The sequence below is a fragment of the Xenopus tropicalis genome, chromosome 9, assembly GCF_000004195.4.
Source record: "Xenopus tropicalis strain Nigerian chromosome 9, UCB_Xtro_10.0, whole genome shotgun sequence".
In the NCBI taxonomy this organism is placed as follows: Eukaryota; Metazoa; Chordata; class Amphibia; order Anura; family Pipidae; genus Xenopus; species Xenopus tropicalis.
The window spans coordinates 32,445,945-32,472,182 of record NC_030685.2 but is presented as its reverse complement, the minus strand read 5'-3'; the positions used below and the strand labels follow the sequence as shown (position 1 = coordinate 32,472,182).

General features: G+C 38.3%; 1 protein-coding gene across 1 annotated transcript; it reads right to left on the bottom strand.

The window, feature by feature from the left end:
- Positions 1–516: 516 nt before the first annotated feature.
- Positions 517–24,797, bottom strand: tmc7 (transmembrane channel like 7). Its single transcript, XM_018097565.2, has 16 exons — positions 24,647–24,797; positions 18,954–19,197; positions 18,257–18,405; positions 16,324–16,485; positions 16,132–16,214; positions 15,617–15,762; positions 14,688–14,835; positions 12,326–12,499; positions 10,826–10,983; positions 9,961–10,078; positions 9,260–9,357; positions 7,863–8,046; positions 7,123–7,253; positions 3,914–4,069; positions 3,726–3,804; positions 517–3,229 (listed from the first exon to the last, which is right to left on the bottom strand). The coding sequence occupies exons 1-16, from the start codon at positions 24,714–24,716 to the stop codon at positions 3,167–3,169; spliced, it is 2,163 nt and encodes a 720-aa protein (XP_017953054.2). The 5' UTR covers positions 24,717–24,797; the 3' UTR covers positions 517–3,166.
- Between the last annotated feature and the right edge of the window lie 1,441 nt (positions 24,798–26,238).

The following is a 26,238-nucleotide window of genomic DNA, read 5'->3' as shown; positions in this document are numbered from 1 at the left end:
TATGAAAATCCATGAGCTTACCATAATAGAACCCAAAGCTTCGATAAAGGCATATTTATGATTATGTACGTGCAGCTGCTGAGGGCACCGGCGGCAGCCAGAAAGCACACAGAGCAGTTCCCTTAGTTAACGGGATGTCCACCAAAGTACAAAGATCTTTACTAAAGCATAAAATATGATCTTTCTACTTGCTTATGAGTGTAAATACCCAGAACACAGCCACTCTGAGGAACATCCGCAAATAACTTGGGACAGACATTTTCTGGGGTCTTTATAAATAAACCCAGTACAACAGGTATTACCTCTATTATATGGAATCCCATTATCCAGAAATATACAAAATAAGTCAACGCCATTTCCCATGGAGTCCTATTTAAGATATTCTTTTCTCTGCAATGTTAAAAGAAAGGTAAGTCCGAGAATTTCAGACATGTCCAAGAATCCGCTATTTCTATCTGTGTGCAGTGCAGTAAAGCTTACAAAAGGAATAAAGTAACACTTTCACACTTATTTGAATATGTTTAACAATAAAGTTTAATAGGAACATTGTCAGTTTCACCCAAGTTAAAATATAATTTTATTATAATTTAATAATCTAAAAATGCCTATAATTACAGCAGGTAACGGTGTGTGCTAAATAATTGAACAGGTAGTGGAGTTAATTTATCACTAGTAGGGGCAGCTGTAAGGCCGCTGTATAAGCCCAGTGGCACAGCAGTACTAATGTACTCTCACAAGACTAGGTGAGCCCAGTAACAGAGGTTACTAGCGCTGTGTGGCAGAATCACACCGTGCCAATGAAGCACACAGAAGTTGCCTCCAGTCTCAGCCCCGAGTGAAATGTCAGTAGTTTTATCTGCAATTTCAACCCCTACACAATTGTTGTGGGTGCCCCATATAATATAGCTACACTAGCCATATAGAGGGGTGCTGTGAGACAAGCTGAGAATATTGCCTGAGGTGGCAGCGCCCTACTCCTGGTAATTTTAAAAGCCAAAATTCCGGTTTTAAAATCAGAATTTTGGCTCTTTTATTGCAGAGCATTGCTGCCCAAGGCAACATTCTCAACTTGCCTTATATAGCAGCAGTGCCCCTGTACATGGCTAGTGTAGCTATATTATAAGGAGCTGAATTGTGCAGGAATTGGTCCAACCAACACTAATAAGGAAGAAGGGGTGTATCGGAAAGGCCAGAATTGCCCCTAGCCATATATACCCCTTCCTTAGAAGTACAGAAACCATGTTTGTGCAATAGAATGCACAGATCAGCAGAACAGCTATAATGTTGAAAACTGCAATGCTAATATATTATACATAATACGAATCTTAGCTGTATTTCAAAAACAGCTAGGATGTTGGAAGCTGGAAATCAGAGCCATAAATGCCTACAGCAGTACAAACAAAGTATTTAATAAATAAGTGTGAACATACAGTGCCTAACAAAAACACCTGGACCCTTGACCAATTCCTCAAGACTGGATAACATGTTACACTGCAATTTTCTAAAGAGACAGTTTTATTTAAAACCACTGAAAGCTTTTTTTTTTAGTCTGACAATATGTTTTATGTTAGAATAAAATAAAAATATGCTGTTAGTACAAATTTTCCATGCCAAGATTTGTATATTTTAAAGAGACATCTCTAACAGTGAAGTATGCGTACGTCCCAACAACGCACACTGTTCAAAAGTGATTTTCGTCCATTCCTCCAGGCAGTTCAGGTTCACGTTAATTAGATGACAACTGTACTCCTTAATATTTAAAAAGTCCCAGAGATTCTCTGTTGGATACAGATCAGGGTTTTGACCTCACCACTGCAGGACATTGTTTGTGGGATCACTTTAGCTGATGCTTTGCTTCCCTTCATTCTGCACCATAATTGCTTTTTTCTATAACAAGATGCCCAACCCCTGCGGATGAAAGGCAGCCCTATAAACACTATCACCCCTTTATTGTAATAGTACTGTAAAGTATGTTGGTGATGGGATCATGCTGGAAATAGCAGTAAATAGGCACCTAAAGAAAGTAAAATGCAAAATACAAGGAAATACTGCAAGGGAACCTTTGTACCTGTTTTTTTTACAAACTGAAGCTTCAGCAGAAGATTGTGTTTCAGCAAGGCAGTGATCCCAAACACAAGAATGTCCTATAATGCCCCAGGCAAGCTCTGATCTTAATCCAACTGGAAATTTAAGCCACTATTTAAAAACAAAGGTACACAAGGATCATCTAACTTGGACAACCTAAAATAATGGGCCAAAATCACTCCCAAACAGAGTGCAATGGTAGTAAATATGTAATGGTAGAAAATAGAATTTTATTTTTTTAACATTAAACAATGTCATGTTAAATATATAACTGCATTTCAGTGCTTTGAAATTAAACATATCAGAGAACAAATTTGCTATGACAGACTTAGCCAAAGGTCTGAGTAATTTTGCATGGGACTGTATGTATGCCTGACCTAATAAAAACACATTTTAATTCAGTATAACTAATGTAACAACTGCACTTTATGTTTCCGTCCATAATACTAAAACAGGCTGCCAGGGCTATTGGTTCAGATTCGTATAGAATTTCAATGCTTGTCAGACGTTTTCAATATAAAGCACTAAATACACATGAGCATCTAGCCTTCCAGATACTGATTCCCTTATGTATAGCCTCTGCGTGGCACCTTCTATAGATTTTCCTGAGAGTTCATGGCCAAAGAGAACCCATCTCTTTCCCTACTCAGCTCATTTTAAAGTAGAAATGCACAATGACATCAGGTAAAAAAATGACATAATATTAAATTAGAAAAACAGAAGTGAAATAATTGATAAAGCAAAACCAATATGAAACAAGCCAACACTTTCCAACTAGTACATAGATTCTCCCAACCTTAGTAGTCAAGTAGGTGACATTTTTCCAGTAGTGATGCACTATATTTTAAGTTCCAGAGAGCGGACAGTCACAAATATGGAAATCAGTATTAGCCTTTTGTACTATGTGGTCTTATGCCCTAAAATCTTTGGTTTAGCTTAACAAAACCAATCCACGGTGCCAAACCACTCATCTTGGTGAATATAAAAAGGAAGAGTGCATAACCTAAAGTTGCTTCACTTTTCTTAAATGCCAACACCAGTAAAAAGAGGTTGCCTTTTATTCCGTATCATTCAAGGGACCCTAAACTTTGATATGGTGAACTTCAGTAAGCCGTCTTATGAGAAAAAGTTTGTCCCGACTTTCCTAAAAAAAAAAAAAAAAAAAAAGAAAGAAAAGTTGAAGAAATGAAAAATACTTTACCCCTTCTCCTCTACCCACTACCACCATTAGTGGCTGACACTACAGTCTAATAAGACAAAGAAAGCTCAATGAGGAAATTCTGTAACTTCATGTAACCATGATGGTTTAGCTTCTTGACAAGCACTGGTGGCATCACAGATCCAGGGGGTGTCTCAAGCACTGGGTGCCTGCTCATGGGCACTTGCCGGCTGTGGCTACACTGCTCATTCCACACTTTGTGTAGAGATCTCCACCACTTCAGAATTAACTCTGTGTACACCACTGTAGCTCTGCCGGAAGATTGTGTTCCAAATATGCCAGCAATGATGGTGGCACACCTTGAAGAGAGGAGGCCTGCAAAAGTAGCTCAAAGCACTGCAACCCACCTAAAGGGTATATCATACATTAAGACTACAGAGTTTCAACATGAATAGGAGTCAGTAACACATCAAAATCTTACCATGGCTAGTTGTTCCTGTAGCTGTTCCACAACTTTTTTATGTGCTCCAGCAAGAGCAATGAAATAGAACATGACAAGACTGTAAAAAAAAAATAACCAGTTTTATTTTAGAGCATTTGGCAACCAGTGTTTTCTCCATGGCAAACCTTGGGGTATCAAAATGATACTATTTTTAAAAGCCGACTTACCATGAGAGTAAGAAAAAGGGGACAGCAAAAGATTCTGAGGCTATGACATAGATGAATTTCTGCAGCCCATTTGGAAATGTTTTCACAACAGTTGGTATAATTTCCCATGATGTAGTAAAATTCACAAACAGGCCACATGCTTTAGATGCAGGTATGCTGTGAAATAAACAAAAAGGGTGAGGCAATGATCCAAAACAAAAGGGAACTGCTTACACCAGAGACTACACATCAGCATAAGATGGGTTTCTCTTCTGCATGGGCAGTCAAATCATATGGGTTGTTTCTATTATCTAATAGCAAAGGGGACACATATTCAGATTTAGAGAACAATCCTATTGCTATTCTGGGGTCAGAAAGAAATGTTTTCCCCAGGGGGAAATATATATTTTTTTGTCTGTATGTATGTTTACATATATTTTTCTCCCTCTTGTGACCGATGGACTTTAATTCATTGTTTGCACAAGGGGATGTAAACCCAAAAATAAAATTTGCCTACTGAAAGAAATAGAAGAAATTGTAATTTTAAGTAACTATTTAGATACCTTCATTACATTTTCTAAGTTTTTTCTAAAGGTAATTGTAGGATCTGTCTGTCCTGTCTGTATAAAAATGTAGTAACAGCAGAGATCCAGCAAGTACTGCTTCAGGCTGTAAGCTAAATACTTACTTTTATAGAGAAATTCTGAGTTTAATGTTCTAACTGTCTCCACGTAACTGCTGCATTTGCAATTTGCTTTCACAGCTGAGCAAGTTTTTTCACCTAATTTTTTTTTCAACAGATTTGTGGCAAAATTTAGCGATTTTGAGACTGGTGAAAACTTTCATTCATTGGAGTGAATGGGGGAAAAACCCATTCACTCCGATGCATTTGGCGTTAGAAACAAAACATGGTGAAAAGCACCGACAAACATTTGCCAAAATTTTTACATTTTGAAAATGTTTCTTGGCAAAGCAAACATGGCAATTTCATCACTAGTGGCAACCCAATATTCACTGTCCATCAAAGCACAAATAAAATGCAGCAGGGCCCAAAGAAAGCTGAGAGGAGATAAAATCACCTACCTGAGTGTGCCCTAAGCGCTCATATACATGGGCATTTGTGTTTGCCGTGTGGTAGATTTCATATGCCTTCCATAACGTGGCAACATAGCCAATTATATTTGTATGCACTGTGTCCTTGGGTACAGACCCATGGAGACAGATCAGCTCATACCTCCAAGATAAAAAATCCACCACTGGGCAAACAAAGATACAAACACGTGTAAGGGCTCAGGTTACCACCTTTTTGGGACAAAATGCCAACCTTCCTATATTTTTCTTCTCTACTACTAGCATTGGCATCAAGCATCCTTTTAATTTGCTGGGGGGCAATATTTTTGCACTGAGTGGGGCCAGGCAGATCACCATACAGCTGGAATGGAACCAGCACCCTTTACAGTCCACACTCTACCACTGAGCTATCAAAAGGAACCGCCAGTTATAGCTATAGACAGGCTCATAACTATGCCCTTTTTACTTATGAAGCAGCAGATTGGCCATGACTTGAGCTAAGGAAATGCTGCCCTGATTGCAATTTTATTTGCATGCTGCCAGCGTGGCCCTCCAACATGCAGTTAGTATAAGTACTAAATGACTCCAGACTGTAATTTGGGAATGATGGAAGCTGCATAATGCAGCTATAGTTTATACAGGAGCAGTGGCCACCTTCATTTTGGTTTGAGGTCAGAGCTCTGTACAAGCAGTTCTCCCATAGGCTTTGCATATGTATTCCTGTGTTGAAACAGGAGAGAACCTTCTGAAACTACTGCACAAAGTAGGTAACACACAACAGAATTGTCAAGAATGTTATTGTACACTGTCACCTTAAGGTTAAAATCTGAAATGGAACCAGGAGCTCTGCCCCAAAGAATGGGAAACAGCCACAGACAATTATTTTTTTGGCCAAATGTTACCATCTGCATTATACATGCAGGCAGTTAGTGTTCTCCTGGCACAAATGTTCCCTCTAAGCTGTGCACATGCACACATTTTGAGGCCCCGCACACAACAATTCTTTGCACACACTTTTCTGCAAAAACACATGAGCACATGGGTTTAATATGTGGCAAAAAATAATTTCTTTCTGCACAAAGTCAAGAAGCAGTTTAGAGGGATCATTGCTTCTGCCTTCAAGAGACAGAACCAGCAGTGCAGAAAGGGACAATTGGGTTTACTGTTTTTAACTGCAATTGAAAATTACTTTAAAACCCTTGAAAATATGTAATTAATTTATACTGGAATTTTCATCAGTTTGTTGAGTAAAATACTGAGATACTGAAAAATAAATCTTAAACAGTAATAGAGAGGAAGAAAATTGGGACTAATAACTGTGGCTCTGTGGGGGACCTAGTTAGTGGTTGTAGTGATTATAATGATTTAATAAATAATACTTAATAAATAATACTGCTTTAACCTGGGTAATTATTCAATAGAATGTCAGTATGTAAGCAATAGAGCTTAACCACAGTATCTCTGTAACTGATATGTAGAAGTTTCATGTTAAATATCAACCCTTTAAAGGAATACGGTAATTAATTTTTTTTTTTGACAAAACGCATCAGTTAATAGAGCTTCTCCAGCATAATCCTGCATTGAAATCTCTTTTTTAAAAACACAAACAGATTTATTTATATTTAATTTTGACATTTCACATGGGGCTAGCCATATTCTTCATTTCCCAGGGTATAGTTACATAGGGTAGAATAAAGACCAGAGTCCATCAAGTTCAACCCATCCAAGTAAACCCAGCACACACAGCCTATACTTACCAATCTATACCAACACATACATAAACTATATATACAAACACTAATACTAACTGGGCCACAGCCATGTGTCCTGTGCTCTGATAAACTTCAGTCACTATTTACTGCTGAGCTGCAAGTTGGAGTGATAACTCTCCCCTCCCAGCAACTAAAAAAAATACATTTGTTGGTTCAAGAATAAAATTTTAAATGGCAGAATGAATTATTTGCTATGTAAACAGTGTAGTTTAGAAATAAAAAGTATACCAATAAAATCATGACAGTATCCCTTTAATAAATGTCAACATCAAGCATAAAGATTTTACCAAATTATCCTATTTTATCCCCTGCCTTTAAGCAAGGGAAAAGTGTGTCAGAACAAACGAAAGGCTTACTATAGCATTACCTGTAAAAATGATTACTTACTATGCAATTCCAAACCCTACGGGAATACAGGCCAAGACCAGACCTATCAACAGTATCACCTGGAAAAAAAAATTAGAGCTGGAGGCCCGGAAAGGCCTTGTTGATGGTCTACAGTTTTCTATTAGACTGACCTGAAGGAAAAGCAAAAGTCATATAGTGAGAAAGTATTTAGTCCAAGCTATAGTAAATCAGATACTTGTTGTATGCCGGAATTTTAAGTATTTGTGTGTTGAAATTATAATCAAGTATATCATCATGTCTACAGTGATTTACAATGTTAAGAATATGAAAATAGTAACTACTGCATTGGAATATGGAATGCTGGAACACAGCTTGTCCCAATAATTGTTGAAAAGTGCTAATGGTGAGCCCTACAAGATAAAATATCAATGTTTATAACAGTGCCCACTTGAGTCACTTGGTATATATTAAAAAAAGTATATAACTTAAGGTTTATGTATAATTTGCAAACTATATGTGAATATAAAACTATATGTGAGTATAAAAGGTCACAAAAATGCATCACAGGCCAAAAAGTATGGGATTGTGCATATTAGTATAAGACAAAGTACAGAAGTCTGATATTTACTTGGGGTTTAGCCATTAGTACTAGAAGTCAATATCCTATGAAGAACAATATCCTACGCAGAACAATATCCTACGCAGAACAATATCCTACGTAACAAAACCTGAATCCAAAAATCTAGAAATGAAAGCAAATGTTTGGTTATTAAATGTACCTTTTTAATGTAAAATATAATGAAGTACTTCACAGTTGCAATGGCTGGTAGAAGAGGTGAATAAAATATTCCAATCCAGCAAATGGTCTGCCCATAGACAATCTCTAAAACGTTCTGAGGAATCTCAAACTCCTGCTGACCCCACCATTGCACAAGTTTAGATGACCAGTATGTTACCATCAATCTGCAGAGAAAGAATTTAATTGTATAATCATGGCTATTAGCCAAAATAAAGAAATATGAAACATGTTCTGACCTGATGCAAAGGAGAAGTAAAGTCTGATTTACATCAGAGAGGGCCACTGGCTATTCTCCCCAATTACAGCAACATACTACAGAAAGGGCCCCCCTGGTCCCCTGTACCTGGGCCCCAAATGCTGTATTGTCTGCCATGACTGTCTGTCACATCCAGTCTCAGCTGTGAAAATCTGGTAGCCACCACTTCCACTACACAACTCTGCATTTTGGAACAGGGGAGCTGAGGCCCTTTTGGTTATATTTCACTTATTGTATTATTAATGGTAACATTTTACTAGCCCTATACAATTGCGATGCCTTTTACTACTTTTCTATATGACAGCTGATGCCAGTTTTCTAATAATCAAGAGCCAATGCCAGTTTTCTAATAATCACGAGCCGATGTGGTCCCCGATCCGACTAGGTTTTCTAACCTGCTCGATCAAGATCTGGCCGATTTCAGGCCAGATATTGGTCGGGCAGGCCTGTCGGGAGTGCCCATACATGGGCCAATTAGCTGCCGAATCGGTCCAAGGGACCGATATCGGAAGCTACTATCGGCCCGTGTATGGGGATCTTTAGTCAATACATGAACACTTAAGGAGAAGACACATGGAGCTACCAGTAGCAGCTACTTGTCACAGCTACAGAAACAGACAATGCTAATCACAGACAATTACTGATAATTGTCTCTACTTTGTTTTAGAGATTCTCAGTATTGTCTATAACAGGGCAGTAGCCGCGATAAGTAGCTGCATGTCTTCATCCTTAATTGTATTATGGATTCTATTGGCTCCTGTATAAATGGGTTTAAAACGATGATCATTCTGTTTTATGCATGCCTAAGTCCTATGGGCTGTAGCATTTTATGATTAAATGGCAAGTAGGTCAGGGTAAGGCTAAAAAGAGTTGAAATGCTCTTAACAATGCAAGAAATACAGCGCAAGCCTTCTGAAAGCAGAATGTATTCACTTGTCTCACAGAATATAACAGTATACATATCATTGCCTTTATAGTTATTTTCCCTCAGTTTAAAGAATTATGGGCAAACATATTATTTGTATTCCTGTGGCCAATTATTCCACACAATACATTTGTCTCCCACCACTTCTAAACATGTATTTATCTGCACAGTGGAACCAACAAATATAGTTACTTACTTGCGAGGAAACTCTACAAATAAAGTCAACGCTACAATAATTAAAAAGTCAAAAATCATCAGCTTATACATTTCCTGACCCACTCGAGATTCCCAACACTGCAAAAAGAAAGAAACATCCTTCAAGACCATAGTCAAAACAATGTCAAACTTCAGTTTATATTTATATAAACCAAAGAATTACTCTTGCTGTACTCAGACATACAATTGTGCCTTTATAAATCAATAATTATTACATTATAATGTAACACAAATACAACAACTTATGGTCTATAATATTAATGTATATTTGTCATGATTCCTGCAGCATCTTCCCTAACCACTTATTCGACATGCATTTGAGAAGTTAAAAACAAGAATGTATTGAGTATGCAACCTCTGTCATATATAGGATTATCCCTAATTCATTCTGATGTGTGCAGGATGTCTTCAAGCAACTGTCATGCATGTACTCTAGGCACCCTCAGTGTCCTAAGTCCCTGTGCTTAATTTACAAGTCCAGCACTCTAGAAAAGGAGTCTATTTTGGGATCAAGGGCCATAATGTTTGATTTACCTATAACTAAATAGTATGAACAAGCTATTTAAATCAAGGTTTAATTATGTTTTATATATATATATATATATATATATATATATATATATATATATATATATATATATATATATATATATATATATGAGAGATGCGTAACGGACTTACTGGATACATCTTATAATTATACCCACAAAGGTTACAAGTCTGGTTTTGGCAGGATGTGATTCGAGTCCAAAGGGAAATTAACAGTACTGCAATGCTGGCCAACCGCACAAACACACATCTGTAACAAAGATCAAGATTTAGATTACAGAAAGATTCAAAGATGGTGAAAGAACTAGCCTTCTCTGTGGTATATTATGCTTATAAAAGGTATGGAAAGTCTTTAACAAGGAAGAAGGCTGCATTGGAGGAACCTAATAAGCGCCATAAAACTGCTTGCCACATACGGAACAATTCTGTAGCAACTTCACTCATTTGTGAGATTAAACATATGCCACTTTAGTATAACATTTACAAATATATTTAGATAATTCTTTGTCAAGTAGGAATGCAGTTGGGTGCAGACAGAAGAACGAGAGAGCTCAATGACACCTAAAGACATGGAATAATACCCAGTGCCAATGCCAATCAGCATTTAGTGCTTTCACAGTGGTACAAATTTGCTTAAAATACAAGCTATACAAAATGTTGTCATTACTGTAAATAGCTCATAATTGAATAGTGACAGTAACGTAAATAGGACAAAAGACAACCTGCATGACCACACAGTGTAAACAAGTAATTGAGCAAGGGCAGGGCAGTGAATTTCTTCTGGCTGAGGTGGCTAAATAGTGTTAGCTGAATGCAAACTCACTTGCATGCAGCCTATGGGGCCATGAAAAAAGTAATAGCAACAGAACAGCTGGAAATGCCATAACCATGATTATATAATTGATAGTCACAGGCACTGGCCATACAATATTGGCTAATATTATATAAAAAATATAAATCAATACACCACACAGCATAAAACTAAAATAATTCTTACCGTATTAATGTAAATCTTATTTCAAAGGCTGGAGAGTAATCTTCATAACGAACAATACTTTCGAAGATCAGAGGCGTTACAATATTGGCAATAGTGATAACAATTGACGGTAAATACTCCACTAGCAGGTTTATAGGGTCAGCGTTGCTTCCACTCACCTACATAGCAAAACAAAACAATTTCTATTTTGCAGGCAAAATTAACCATTACTTTGCTCTTTGGCCTTTTATACCACATTTGCAATTTGCCAAGTACAACATTACATGGGGAGATCAATTTATACATTTTCAATCTAATGTTTTTAAAAATGGCAATTGCAGGAAAAAAGAACGCTACAAAACTCCTGCAACCTTTTACACTTGATCATATTTAAACAAACCTCAGTTAGTGTAAATACACTGTAAACACCTGGATTGCAAATGAAAATTGTATTTGTTTCATTCATTTCAATGAAGCTGTAAAATCTGTTAAAACTGTTTAAATATTTTTTTTTTAATTGCTCACTTAAATATGTGGGAGAGTTGCCATATTGATGCCACAACAGAAATATTCTCTGTAAACATGACTGTAAAAGACTTATTCATAACAGCCATTAACTAGATGGAAGATTTTTTTGCTTCCAGTTTTTGTGGCTAGCAAAATGTTCAGTTGCCACAGTCTCCTTTGCAATGGAACCCATGGCATGCGAGGAAAAAAATATATACACACAAACACGTATCCACATACACTAAATGACTTTTCAGATAAAATGAACTTGTATTTTAGTGGGCAAAAAAATGGAAGGTTAAGTCTTGGGAAATAAAGCAGAGAGGAGAATGTGGCTAATCATGTACTGTGAACTAGAAGAGTCAGCTTTAATGTTTTCCAGTACTGTTGCTAAAAGCAGGTTAATATTTCAAAGAGGAACTGCATCTTGAACAGGAATAAGGATGTTCTTACACTAAAGAAGGCTCGCGGAACAAGGAAATGCAATGTTTGAACTTCCTGCTTCTTTGAAACAAGTGGCTAAGGGCACACAGCAGGTGACAGGTATAGCTACCGGTAGCAAAAAGTTATTATTCTCATTTGTCACTTACCACAGGCAACTAATATCCTGGAAATAAATCTTCACAACCACGGGTAACTAATCTCTCTGAAATAGTTTTCCAAGGGCAATAATGTAAATCCCCAGTGGGAAAACATATGTGGCGCTTTGTTTTTTGTTGTTCTCCCACCGGCAATTTACATTATTGCCAGTGGGAAAGCATTTCAGGAAGAGTAGTCACCTGTGTTAGTAAATATTTGTTGCGGGCAACTAATCTTGCCTTGTGCCAGTGCCTGCTAACAAAACAATAAGAAAGGGGAAAGGTAGGAGGTTGTATTCCAATTATCTACTGTCTTGATTAAAACAATAGGCGCAAGTTCTATTCTTTACAAACTTTAAACACATTGCATCATAATAAGCTGGTACAAATTCTAAAACGAGACTAATTACAAATTAAAGGAAATATAAATACTAACCGTGTTGCTATTTTCCAGTGAATATACAGTAGCTCGGTAAATTGCATAAAAGCTGCCAGCCAACACTCCAATGACAATTATATTTAAAAGAAAACGGAAAAAATAAATACGGAATGTTTCTCCCCTTGTCCGCTTCTGTTTCCTTTGGCGGATTCTTTCCTCCGCCAGGTCTGTCTGAAAAAAATACATTGATTGTTATATTCCATTTTCAACTAATTCTCCTACATTTCAGCCAGACTGGTTTTAGACAGGCATGGGATCCATTATCCAGAAAGTGATAAATTACGGAATGGCCATCTCCCATAGACTCCATTTTAATAAAATAATTCAATAATTTAATAATTTAACACATGATCAATGGTGGGCAAATTGGATGGTGCGGAGCTGGACATAAGGCAGTGGAGCGATTGGTTGCGATCAGTTCTAAGGGGAGACCTGAGGGTGCAAGAAGGGAAGTGTGTGTGTGTGTGTGTAATCAGTGCTGGCTGCTTAAGGGAAAATGTTATAAGTTTGGGCCATGGGTGCAGGCTGTGTGTGTGCAATCAATGCTTGGAAGTACAGGGTACACAAAGGAAAAAGTGTGGGGTGGAACGGAGGTATGTGCAATCTATGTTGTGCAGAGAGGAAAACTGTACAAGTGTGGGCAAGGAGGGTTGTGTTAATAGGTGTGTTCAGTGCTAAAGGAACAGAAGGGTGTGGAGGGGATAATTTATAACATTACAAGGGGAGGACAGTATCAATGATCAATAGGGAAAAACTAATGGCAAAGCCTGGACGTGATGATATATAGGAAGTTCTCAGTGTGTCGGGTTCAAAATAGGCCACTCCCAACTTTCCAGAAAACTGATCAGAGAGACAGGAAAAAGCTTTTACAGTAGCCTTTTTAGGGCTCTGGCACACGGGGAGATTAGTCGCCCGCGGCAAAACTCCCTGCTCGCGGGCGACTAATCTCCCCGAGTTGCCTTCCCCTGCCATCCCACCGGCGAACATGTAAGTCGCCGGCGGGATGGCACACGCGGCGGGCCGATTTCGCGCAAATCGCGCCGCCGCGTCTGCCATCCCACCGGCGACTTACATGTTCGCCGGTGGGATGGCAGGGGAAGGCAACTCGGGGAGATTAGTCGCCCGCGAACAGGGAGTTTTGCTGCGGGCGACTAATCTCCCCGTGTGCCAGAGCCCTTACTTTCCTTAATGAGTATTGTTAGTGGTTTCACAAGATTTGCACATTGAAGGTGAACAACCCCCTCCATAAGGTATGGAGATCCAAATTACGGAAAGATCCCGTATCTGGAAAACCCCCAGGTCCAAAGCATTCTGGATAACAGGTCCTATTTCTGCATGATAATAGAGAGAGGATGAGATTTACCTATTTTAGCATCATCTTTGGTGTGCAAATTGACACATTTTTAGAACAGCATTTGTGTGTGAATGGCAGCCTGTAAGAGGCCATTTATGAATGGTACGGACAAAGACAAGAGGTCATCTGCACTCACCCATTATCTATAGATATATATATATATATATATATATATATATATGACATTACAACATTCTGTGCCTTGCGGTACCAAGAAATGCCCTCCCCTTTAAACAAAACTGGGATAGTTTGTCCATATACTGCATTTTACTCAAGCTGGCCAGCTACGTCAAAGTCACTCCTGGTCTGGCCATTTGTTTATGAATAGTAAAAAATAGGATCTAGTTTATTATAAACTAATAATTAATATTATATATATATATATATATATATATATATATATATATACACATTTTTATTGGTTTTGTAAGAGATATATTTACCTCCTGATCTGCAGTGAGCTCCAAAGTTACTACACAGAGGGGCACATTTACTAATCCACGAATGTCCGAAAAGCGTCCGAATGCGTTTTTTTCGTAATGATCGGTACTTTGCGACGAATTGTCGCGACTTTTTCGAGCTCTCAATACGAAAGTTGCGACAATTCGCGAAAGTCGTAATGGCTATGAAAAAGTCGCGACAATTCACGAAAGACATAATGGCAATGAAAAAGTTGCGACAATTCACGAAATTTTTAATGGCTATGAAAAAGTTGCGACAATTCGCGCAAGTCGTAACGGTTACGAAAAAGTCGTGACAATTCGCGCAAGTGGTAACGGCGACGGAAAAATCGCAAAAAATACGAAAAAGTCGCAAAATGTTCGTTTTCCAATCTGAATTTTTCTTATTCGGATTCGTGGATTAGTAAATGAGCCCCAGAGTGTTTACATCCCACTTTCTGCCCAATATTTCCTGTTGTTGTTAATATAAAACAAACGACACAAATTCTTGCATAAACACAGACAAACAAATTAGCGGAGAATAAAAAGAACAATGGCAACATACTTTTAATTCATACTGCAAACTGCTGTGCTTAAGACTCGCCGAGTACTGATCAGTGATACAGAAATCCCATCCTGCAAATATTTTATTGCAGTAGCTCTGAAATTTGTCTTCATCATGTACCAGGCTTTGTTTAAAACCATTTACAGCCCTATAAAGCAATCCGTCATTTAGTAGGAAAAAAAGGGAAAAAAAACATAATTACACACAACAATATGAATTAGTAACAACATTGCATCCTGATGTCCTTATATATGGCTTAAAGGTGGCCATACACGCACACATATTCGGTGCGTGTATGGTATGTTGGCGAGTCCACCGATATCGCAGGAAGCTGCTGATATCGGCCGACTCGCCGATCGGACCAGCTGGAAAATTTTGATCGGGCGCCATAGAAGGCGCCTGACCAAAATCTCCCTTCAGCGCTGAATCGGCAGAAGGAGGTAGAAATCCTATTGTTTCTACCTCCTTACCTGCCGATTCAGCCCTGAATGGTGTGTGGCACATCTGACGATGTTCCGTGCGACCGATGGTCGCACGAAACATGTCAGATCGCCACGTGTATGGCCAGCTTAAGGCACTCCAAATCAGGCCTATCTTTGATAATAAACAGCAAGAATAGGAATGCAGAGAGGTTAAGCAAGAACACTAAGTCACAATTGAGGACGTATTTGATATAACATTGTATAAAGCACTGAGATTTTGGTTTATGGTCTACTCTAGAACATGGTTTGGAACTCTATGTGGCTACAGCCCTATTTTCAGATAAGACAACACTTTCATAATGCTTTGAGCAACATATGTCACAGAAATAGCAGGTCTACATCTAATATATATGTGTGTTTTGGATAAAAAGCCAATACAATCCTGTGCCATTAGTTTCAGTTTTTGTACAACAAGTAAATAGCCCAGAGAAGGAAATGTGCTGTTACCTTTTTACTATCCAAGCAATGCTCAATAACAGGCAGCTTATTGTGACCAACACATAAGCAAGTGGAAGACTGTAGTTGAAGACATAAAAAGTGACAGTCTCTATGGTATAATATCCATAAAACAGATAGGTGAGCTCTAGAAACCCCTGAAATAAATTTATACATGTAGCATCAGTACAAAACCCATATAAAAGACAATATGTAAACAAGGAGATGTTGAATATATAACACTATACAGGCCCATCCTGTACATGTAATGAGAAATTCACAGTAGTCTGAACTGCCTGTAAGAGGAAAGATGCCTTATCTAACTTAAAAGCAGTTTTGGATAGGACACTGTTCCTGTAAGTTCTCCACTAAATATGCATGTAAAAATAAGTAATTTATAGGCCTGTGTATTATGTCTGAGAAGTTCTAAGTTCAAAAGTAGAGATACCATGGTTTTACTTTAAAGGGAGAGCATGTCTTATAAAAAAAAAATGCAACTGATTGCAACAATGCCCTTTAAAACATACCGTTCCGGAAAGTAAGTCAATAATATTACTGTAGAAATACAGAAGTCCATAGCCACCTGGGGAATAATATGTGCATTCCGAATCTGTGGAAATGAAATACACAAAATGTTTTCAGATGTTTTAAATGTTTACAGAACACTAGGAAACAACAAGCATGTATTTATTAAATGAATTACAAGGCTTATAGCTTACCAGCTAGAGATGGAATTATATTGCTGCTGTTGAAAGCTCCTTGTTTGGAAATGGCGACAGGAAGTGTAGTAAAACAAAACATCAACAGGAACATCACAAAATTCAAAATGACCAGAAACCTAAGAAATGAGAAATAAGATCCAATGCCAGTTCCAAATTTACCTGGAAGAGAGGTTTTTAAAACACAGTTTAGAAAACTCTGTCATATTCATGTCATCTTCACATCTTGCGCATTTGATGATGCACAATTTTTTACATTTACTCCTATTTCTGAGGGTCACCTATGTTTCCAGTGACAAATACTGAATATAAAAACTGAATATGTGGTAATGTGCATTTCAGCTTAAGATGAAATGGTTTAGATATCTAGACAGGCACTTCAGTTATTAGTTCAGTGAGGAATAATGTATATTTTCCTTGTATATCTGACGGATTAAAACTGGATGGTGGAAAACTGGAACAAGGAAGCTATTCTTTAAAAAGATTGAGATACATGAATGTGTTAAACAGTAAAGGAACTCAATCAGGCATGGAGAGAATTAAACAAGATGTTTACTATGTGATGAAAAGAGAGCTATTTCCTACACTGAAAAGAGACACTGTGACCAATAACTGTGTAATGCTTCAGATACACATTTTCTAAAATTGTTCTGTTCCAGTGTCTAACAGGGGTGGAAGGGTAGTCAGCAGAAATCATAATGACTCAGTATATGCAAACTGTGGTGTCACAAATAATGCTCAGAATATAATTATTTGTACCATATTTCAGCCGTGGGAAATTACACAATATCCTGGCTGAATACTAGGGATGCAGGATTCAGATGAATCATGAGTGCCAAGCCAAACTGAATTCAGACCTTGATATGACTTTTGACTACTAAACAATTCAAGGAGACATTTTTTTTTGGGGGGGGGAGGGGTGCTCAATTGTATATTTAAAGTAGGTTTCAGATTCAGTTCTATATTCTTCTGAATCATTTGTGGTGGACAAATCCTAAAATTGGGTGTTTACTGAGAAGCATCACTAGTATGCATTATATTTACCACCAAATCCACAAATAGACCCAGTAAACACCCAAATCCTAAAATTGTGGATTCAGTTATGAATACGATGCATATCAGTGATGCAGAAAGTCAGCTTCTTCGATAACCGTGCCCGTCCAGCCTCTTTCTGACTTTAGCAGAGGAGGCAGGGCAATTGTAAGGAAATTAATAAACAATAGTAGGAGGAGGAACAGAGGGGTGCTAATGTTGCAGACGGGCAGGACAGTAGGCCCATGACCTGCAGAAAATAAAAGTGTTGCACATGTGTAGTGATGTGTTTTTCAATATTGTGAATTGTTTAGTTATATGAAGTATGGTACACAGTGAGGTTTATAAAGTGGCACATTTAAGTTTCTGGATATTGGAGATGCCAGTATTTTCTCACTGTGGTTGGTAAGGTTCTATATTTAAACCAGAAGTTTGGTTTGCTTTGTTTATGTCACTACAGACATGAATTAAGGGATGAAGCAAATAAAAAAACCTACACCTGCAGCCCACCAATGCCTGAAAGTATCATAAAAGTATCACACAGTGAAAAAGTGACATAGAAACTCAACTTTTTTTTTTGTACCTTAGGCATTTTTAGAGCAACCCTATAACAATGTAGATCCCTATCTCTATCTACAGTCTGATCCTGATTGGCCCTCTCCTTTGTGTGAGTAACAGTGAACATATTTAGTGTGATCAGAGGAACTGTAGGAAATCCTAAACAAACACACTATATGCATGCCCAATGCAATCACCTGTACCTTCAGGTTCCCTCAGCCAACCTGTACATAAGATGAATCATTTTGTACCCTAATTGTTTTTAACAAGTCCCTTTATTTAATGATAATGTAAGTCTCCCACATTCTCACATAACCAGAATTAGGAAAAAATAATTATGCACCCTCAATGTTGTGAATGTTTCCTCTCCAAAGTGTTAGATGACAGAAAAATTCAGCCATGTCCTCCTTAAATTTTCTGCATGAATTCCAACTTGATTGTTTCCACTGGCTCCATCCTGTGATGTACTGGGAGCACAGCTTCTGCATATCCCTAGGTACAAAATAACCAGCAGTTATTTACATATTTACAGAGCTCAACAGTTTCTAAGGGCCCAGAGTATAAGCTATCCTGTCTATGCACATTCTATGCAGTTATTACACAAAGTGCGTAGAATGTGCATACACAATTAACACCTTGAGTCTCTGACTTTCAGCTGAGCCAAAAAACTGGTATTAGCATTCTAAAAATGCAAACATCTCAAATGAATCTAAATGGCAAAACTGCCAAGGTTAGGTTTTTAACTGCTTTAAGATATGGTGATCCAAATTAGAAAAAAAATCTTACCTGGTTTCCAGCTCCCAAGCAGAAATCCCAAACCTGTAGTTGCATTTCTACTTTTATGAAAATCAGAACTAATTTTCCAAGAGCAACATTGTAAAGGCCCAGAACCCCCTCTAATATAACACTGGGAAACACAGGTCACACCATGACTATCTCTGATAGAGATGTCAATTTTATAGTATTTTATCTATTTTTTTATATATTATATATGAATCTTGTTTAAGTATTAAGAACTCTGGAAAAAAAAGAAAGCAAACCTTAATTTCCTTTTTTCTTGCATACTGAGTGCACACTCCCTTAATGGTTTTGTCATCATCACCTCACTTGCTGGCTCAAAAGTGCTCGGATCAACAGAAAGTGAACCTTTAAGTTGACGGGTGCTCCTGCGTCTTTCAATGGTTCCATAATAGGACGTTTTTCTCCTTAACAAGGACTGGTAGCTTGGCAATTCCTGCAAGAATTCACTAACAGGCGCTGGACTTCCATCTGGAAGAAACACATCTGAAAAAATGAGGAAAAGAAAAAAATTAAATATGCACTTTTTAAATGACAGAATTTACCTAAAAATACAATGGCAGACAAATAATTTGGGGAATTGTCTGCAAGCACACTAGGAGTTTTCTTTGACGGTGCTGAAAAAGGCCAATATGTCTAAGTGATTTTGCTATTTGTTTAGCAGCTCTCCAATCTAGACTTATTGCAGCTATGTGGTTGCTATGTCCAATTTACCCTAGTAACATGTGAGTGGCAAACAAGAGAATTATGTAGGTATAGAAGACCTTAGACAAACATAAGTAATAAACAGTGATTTAAAAGCTCATTCATGCCATTCTTCATAAAATCTTTAATCAGGACCAAGCTGGGTTCATACCTGGTCGAAGGGCTGGGGATAACATAAGAAGGGTCATTAAATTAATTGATATCGCTAATGAGAAGTCCTCCCCAATGCTTTTACTAGAGTTGGAGGCCAAAAAGACATTTGAAGGCTTCAATGTGATATTATGTTTATACATAATACATACCCCTGACCACAGCAAACCTTGTTGTTGTCATTGCTGTTCAACCCTGAGTAAATCCTATATATCCAAGATGACCTGACCAAACACCCTGAGAAATGGCAGGTATCCCAATATCTATATCTTCAAATTAGCCATTATGTTGGTCTTTTCCCTTTAAAGAAACATCCCACCTCTCCATCCCTTGATAGAAGCAAGTAAACTTGAGATCAAAGGCACCTGATCAATAGATTTTATTCTAAATCATTCTAACTAAGTAGATATACAGCAGCACCCTCACAGGTATATGGCTCAGTGGGAACAACTACTGGAATCCTCCATAGACATTAATACATGGAAATGCATCTGGAACAATGCAAGAAAGATGCCCCCTTTGTGTAGTACTGAAAGAGACCATATATAAAATACTCTTTGGGTGGCATCACTTACCATCTTTACTATCTCGTCTCTTCCCAGCCTCCACTTCAGCAGATTACTGGAGATGTGGGTCAGACACAAGTACCTTGCTTTATATGTTCTGGACCTGCCCTGGGTTAACTTTGTTCTGGGATACAGTCTGACACAGGGTAAGAAAGGTGCCATCCATTAATATCATTTGGAACCCAATGGTCTGTATTCTGGCAGATAAAATACCTATTTGTATATAGCATACTTAGAGTGGCTAGGGGGGCAACTGTAAAACCATTGAAAATGATACTGTGACAAATTTCGACAAAGTTTGGTTGAACTATTATTATGTTGACCTTGTACATGGTAAAGAGCATAAATACTAAGACACCAGCCTAGTGAACTGAGAGTGAAGGGGCCTTAAAGGAACAGTAACACTAAAAAATAAAAATGTTTTAAAATAATTAAAATATAATGTACTGTTGCCCTGCACTGGTAAAAGTTGTGTGCTTGCTTCAGAAAGACTACTGTAGTTAATAGAAATAGCTGTTGTGTAGCCATGGGGGCAGCCATTTAAATTGAAAAAAGGAGAAAAGGCACAGGTTACATAAGAAGATAACAGATAACTGTGTAGAATACAATGGGAATCTGCTACTTATCTGTTATCTGCTTAGTAACCTGTGCCTTTTCTCCTTTTTTCAATTTAAATGGCTGCCCCCATGGCTACACAGCAGGGTATTTATATAAACTGTAGTAGTGTTTATGAAGCAAACACACAACTTTTAACAGTGCAGGGCAATAGTACACAATATATTAATTATTTTTATACACTTTCATTTTTTGGTGTTACTGTTCCTTTAAGCAAGTTTGGGGACAGATGACTGAAATGTGAATTTTAAATTGATCTGTGACTCTGCCTTTTATATGGTGTGACATATTAATGTTTAAGCTCTCCAGCAATGTTGGCAGGGAACTCAGGACTCATTGTCTATTCTAGTTAAATGCATATGTATCTTTATTAACCTGGTGTTTCTATTTTCCTATTCTCTGTTGTGCTGCTGTGTCTCTTCATTTTCTTTATCCTTTTATTTTTTTTATAATTGTTAAAAATCAAAATCCAATAAAACGTTAATTAAAAAAACTAATTAATTACATTAGTCTTCAATTGTTTTTCCAAACACTCTGCTACCTGGGTGCCAATATCTGTTTAATTTTTTATATATCTGAAAGGATTTGGCAAGATCTGCATGGTATATTCTAGCAATCCCTTGCTCTATAGAGAGACAAACACAATATCTGTGGTAAACTGTAATTTATTCTGCTACCCTACTACTAGTACCCTCCATAATTGAGTTGTCAAGGGCTGGTGCAGCCAGACCACAGGTTTATATGGTGGGTTCATATACTGCATGACATTACTTAATGCAAAATGCTATAAAAAGAACATACACACAAGCCACAAATCTGACCTTTGCACCTGTTTGGGCCTCAGGGCTCTAAACTGGACCCCCCCCAACCAGCAACCCTTCTATCTGACATCAATTTACAGTTGTACAGAGCAGCGGGCATAAGCAGCCCTATATAAATATATTTGTAAACAGTAAAATCTTTTACTGTTGCGTGACTGATTTTGTCAGTCAGAAAAAATCTGGCCTTCAATATCTGATCAGAGTGTCACATGTAGTTCAGCCTTAAGCCACCTGATACATGTGTGAATACTGCCTTAAGGTCCCCATACACGGGCCGACTATAGCTGCCGATATCGGTCCCTTGGACCGATTCGGCAGCTAATCGGCCCGTGTATGGGCAGAACAGAGCAGCCTGGCTGACCGATATCTGGCCTGAAATTGGCCAGATCTCGATCGGCCAGGTTAGAAAATCCAGTCGGATCGGGGACCGCATCGGCTCGTTGATGCGGTCCCCGAACCGACTGCCCCATAACCACAAATGTAATCCGATCGTTTGGCCCCAGGGCCAAACGATCGGATTATTTTTTTTTTAAGTTTCTTGTTACCCGATATCGCCCACCCGTAGGATCTTATAGTGTATGGGCACCTTAAGACTCTGAATAAACAATATAGTAGGTGGAGGTGTGATGAAATGTTCAGTGATGCAAAATGCATTAGGAGGTCCTCAGGGACCATAGAGCACTAAGGTACCTCTGTCCTTTTGGTATACTAATTTTTTTAGAATATTTGATCGTTTTGTGCAAAATATAAACATTTCATATATGAGACTGCCTACTACTTGTATTACAGGTATAAGACCTGTTATCCAGAATTTATCCAGAATGCTCGGGACCTGGGGTCTTCCGGATAAGGGATCTTAATTTGGATCTCCGTACCTTAAGTCTACTAAAAAATCAAGTACAGGTATGGGATCCCTTATCCGGAAACCCATTATCCAGAAAGCTCCGAATTACGGAAAGCCCGTCTCCCATAGTTTCCATTTTAATAAAATAATATTGAATTTTAAAACTGATTTCCTTGCAACTGATCCCAACTAAAATTTAAATAATCCTTATTGGATTCAAAACAATCCTATGGGGTTTAATTAATGTTTTATTGATTTTTTAGTAGACTTATGGTACAGAGATCCAAATTACGGAAAGATCCCTTATTTGGAATACCCTTGGTCCCGAGCATTCTGGATAATGGGTCCTATACATGTAGGAAAAATACAGATGCAGCATTCCCTTAAAACAGGCGTGTTGTGTTGAATGGCAAAACTTGCATATATGCATATAGTTTACACATTAGATTTTTCTATCAGTCCCATTATTTTTTAATTGATGTGACTACATCTGACATGTAGGATGCATTAAGTAATTAGGGTGCTAATTGTATAGTATCTATAAAATGGGTACAGTAATTAGCAGGGCCCTTCTATCTGCCTGTAGGTGCTGAGGTTAGATTTTGCAGACAATCTCTTACCAATGCCTCAGATATGATGCAGGAATATCCATCCTCTCGCGCTCTAGTTTATAGCTACAACTCAGTGGGGGTCATTTATAAACATTTGGCAAATTTGCACCTGGGCAGTACCTCATGGCAACCAATCAGAAGATTGCTTTCAGCGTTCAACCTGCAACTGTTTGGAAAAATGTAACCGCTGATTGGTTGCTATGGGTTACTGCCCAGGTGCAAATTTGCCTAGTGTTTATAAATATGTTTAGATTTTTCAACGTGTCATAGGAGAAGTAGTTAAAAATAATGAAAAAAATAGATGTTGGCAGTTGGGACATGCTTTAAATATTTCTAACTTTAGCTAATCCACAATACAGGGGGCTAGGGGGAGAGGTGCAGTAGGAAGAGAGGTATGAGAAGCTGTTAGGACAGAACAGTGACACTGGAGGGTGGGGAAATGGGGGCATAAATGTGGGGTTCAGAAGAGTGTGCCCCAAACAAGGGCTAACCACTTTCACACTTTACTACCCTTATACTGTAGCTCCCTGCATGTTTTTGTTTCTTCAAGCATTTTATGACAGGCACAGTGAGGCCCTCAAGTATTTCATGACAGACACACTGTAACCATATACTTTTGACAGACACAGTGTGGCCCCCAAGCATTTCATGACAGACACAGTGTGGCCCCCAAATATTTCATGACAGACAGTGTGGCCCCCAAATATTTCATGACAGACAGTGTGGCCCCCAAATATTTCATGACAGACAGTGTGGCCCCCAAATATTTCATGACAGACACAGTGTGGCCCCCAAATATTTCATGACAGACAGTGTGGCCCCCAAATATTTCATGACAGACACAATGTGGCCCCCAAATATTTCATGACAGACAGTGTGGCCCCCAAATATTTCATGACAGACAGTGTGGCCCCCAAATATTTCATGACAGACAGTGTGGCCCCCAAATATTTCATGACAGACACAGTGTGGCCCCCAAATATTTCATGACAGACACAGTGTGGCCCCCAAATATTTCATGACAGGCACAGTGTGGCCCACAAGCATTTCATTTTAGTATGTCTCCTAGAGAATATATGCATATACCGATTCTAGTTTAACAGAAACTAGAATATCATAGAAAAGCTTTGAAGCTTATTTAGCACAGAAGGATTAACTAAAAAGGATGATCACCTGGCCAAATAAATACTACTTCAATACTATAAATACTGCCGGGGCTGATGTACTACAAGATGCTTATGTTGTGTTTAACATGGAAGCTACTCTCCTAGCAGGTTCCTAGCTGGTCTAAGGAGTTAATAAAATAATAAAAATACAGCAAACCCTCTTGCAGGCAAACATACTCAAGCGGAGATTCTATGCCGCTACGTGTCTCTCTTTGCGCTGAATGTGACTGCTATGCTCTATGTCTGCGCTTACTTGGCTCTAGCTCTATACTACTTTACTGAAGTCTCTCTAGACGCGTTATGCGCATGCGTGCCAACAATATACGAAGAACCAGCCCCTAAGTTTCAGGCAGGCACCAGCTGCACTGCCGCTTTTGTCACTCCACACACAAACATCGCCTTCCTAAAGGGGCCCGCCACTTGTTACTCACACACATAGCCACTCTCAGCGTCTCACCGTTATCTCCGTCGGAAGACGGGCTGTCCGGGAACCGGTGTGCCATAGGTAAACGCTGGCCGCTATCCATAGGAGTCCTCCTCCTGCCTCTTCCGTGCCCCCGGGCACAATACACTCCTAGCGATGACACGCCCCCTGAGCCAGAAGCTAAACAATCAGTAGGGATTAGGAGAAGCGGGCGGGGTTTACACCTGTCAATTAAATATTTCTGTAAATTGATTGGTTTAAGGGACGTGTTTTGGTCGCAGGTAAAGGTTGATACGTTTCCAGACTTGTTTGAAGTTTTTTGCGTGTTTGTAACTTGAGCAGTACAGTAATGGAACATGATAGTGTCATTTCTAGAGGGAATGTTATCTGAGAGAGTTCAATACCCATAAAGGGCAACTGTCGAAAATACAGTGACTGTATCTCAGATTCTGTACTCACTGTGTGTTTCCCTGTACAAGGCACGCCGAATTCGTCCTTATTATACAGTAACAATTCCCAGCATCCTTAATAACCATGTATATATCCAGTGATATAAGACATAAAGCCATTCTTTACCCACACACACAGATGAAAAAACATTCACAGAAACATAAGGGTTGATTCACTAAAGTGCGTTAAAAATTTTATTGCATCTAATTTTTCGCGGTTTAATGCACGATTCACTAAAAGCATACTTGCGTTAATTTAGATGCGATGCTGCTTGCATTATTTAAGTCGCGAAGACTATTTTCGTGCGGTATTTGACTGAACGCGCGCTAAACAAGACCCCGCGCACAAATAGTCATCGCGTGCGAAAAAACGCACGCCATATTTGCCATACACGGCATTACATTCGTAAAACTACTTTTATGAAAATGACCATTTCCCTGCATACTGGAGGCTGCATCACTCTAGGGCCAACACATACTTGAATAAATCCCACTGCAAAGTCCATATTTTATTGCCATTAACTGTACTTGTCTATAATTACCGCCTGCTTCAAGTAGGTGTTAATTTTCGCACAGACAAATGCAATATTTAGTGCGTCTAAGTGTTTGTGAATCATGCGTTAGTATTATTTCTGCGCGCTAATTAACGCAATGCGGTAAAATGAACACATGCGGTTGCGCATAAATTAATTAATACTTTAGCGTATCGTGCGTTTTTTTCACATCAATTTTAATGCAAAAAAACATGCAATATGCGTTATCGCACTTTAGTGAATCAACCCTATTGTCTCCCACACGCCCTGCCCAACAACTCCACACTTACTGGTGGGTAACAGTGACAGGACAATGCATGTTCGCTGGCAGCTTATTTATTTATTATTTATTTATGTGAATACACAAAACAACTACATTTTACTGTAGAATAGTAACAGACCATAGCATATAAAATACCGTATATACTCAAGTACAAGCCAATCCGAATATAAGCCAAGGAACCTAATTAATTAAATAATCAAAATAAATACCAATAAAATTACATTAAATGAGGCATCAGTGGGGTATATATTTTTAAATATTTATTTCAAAGAAAAACAGTAAACTAGCTCTGTAAGTAGAGAAGAGGGTCAACAAAAACAATATGGTATCAACAATGATACCTTAAGAGTACTACCCCCT

Bases quoted from the DNA above. Each gene is read 5' to 3' on its own strand.
- tmc7 (XM_018097565.2), bottom strand. From the start codon at position 24,716: ATGGATAGCGGCCAGCGTTTACCTATGGCACACCGGTTCCCGGACAGC. The intron at 16,215-16,323 runs GTAAGCTATAAG...TCATTTCCACAG, and splicing joins TATAATTCCATCTCTAGCTG to ATTCGGAATGCACATATTAT. The intron at 14,836-15,616 runs GTAACAGCACAT...ATTGCTTTATAG, and splicing joins ATTGCTTGGATAGTAAAAAG to GGCTGTAAATGGTTTTAAAC.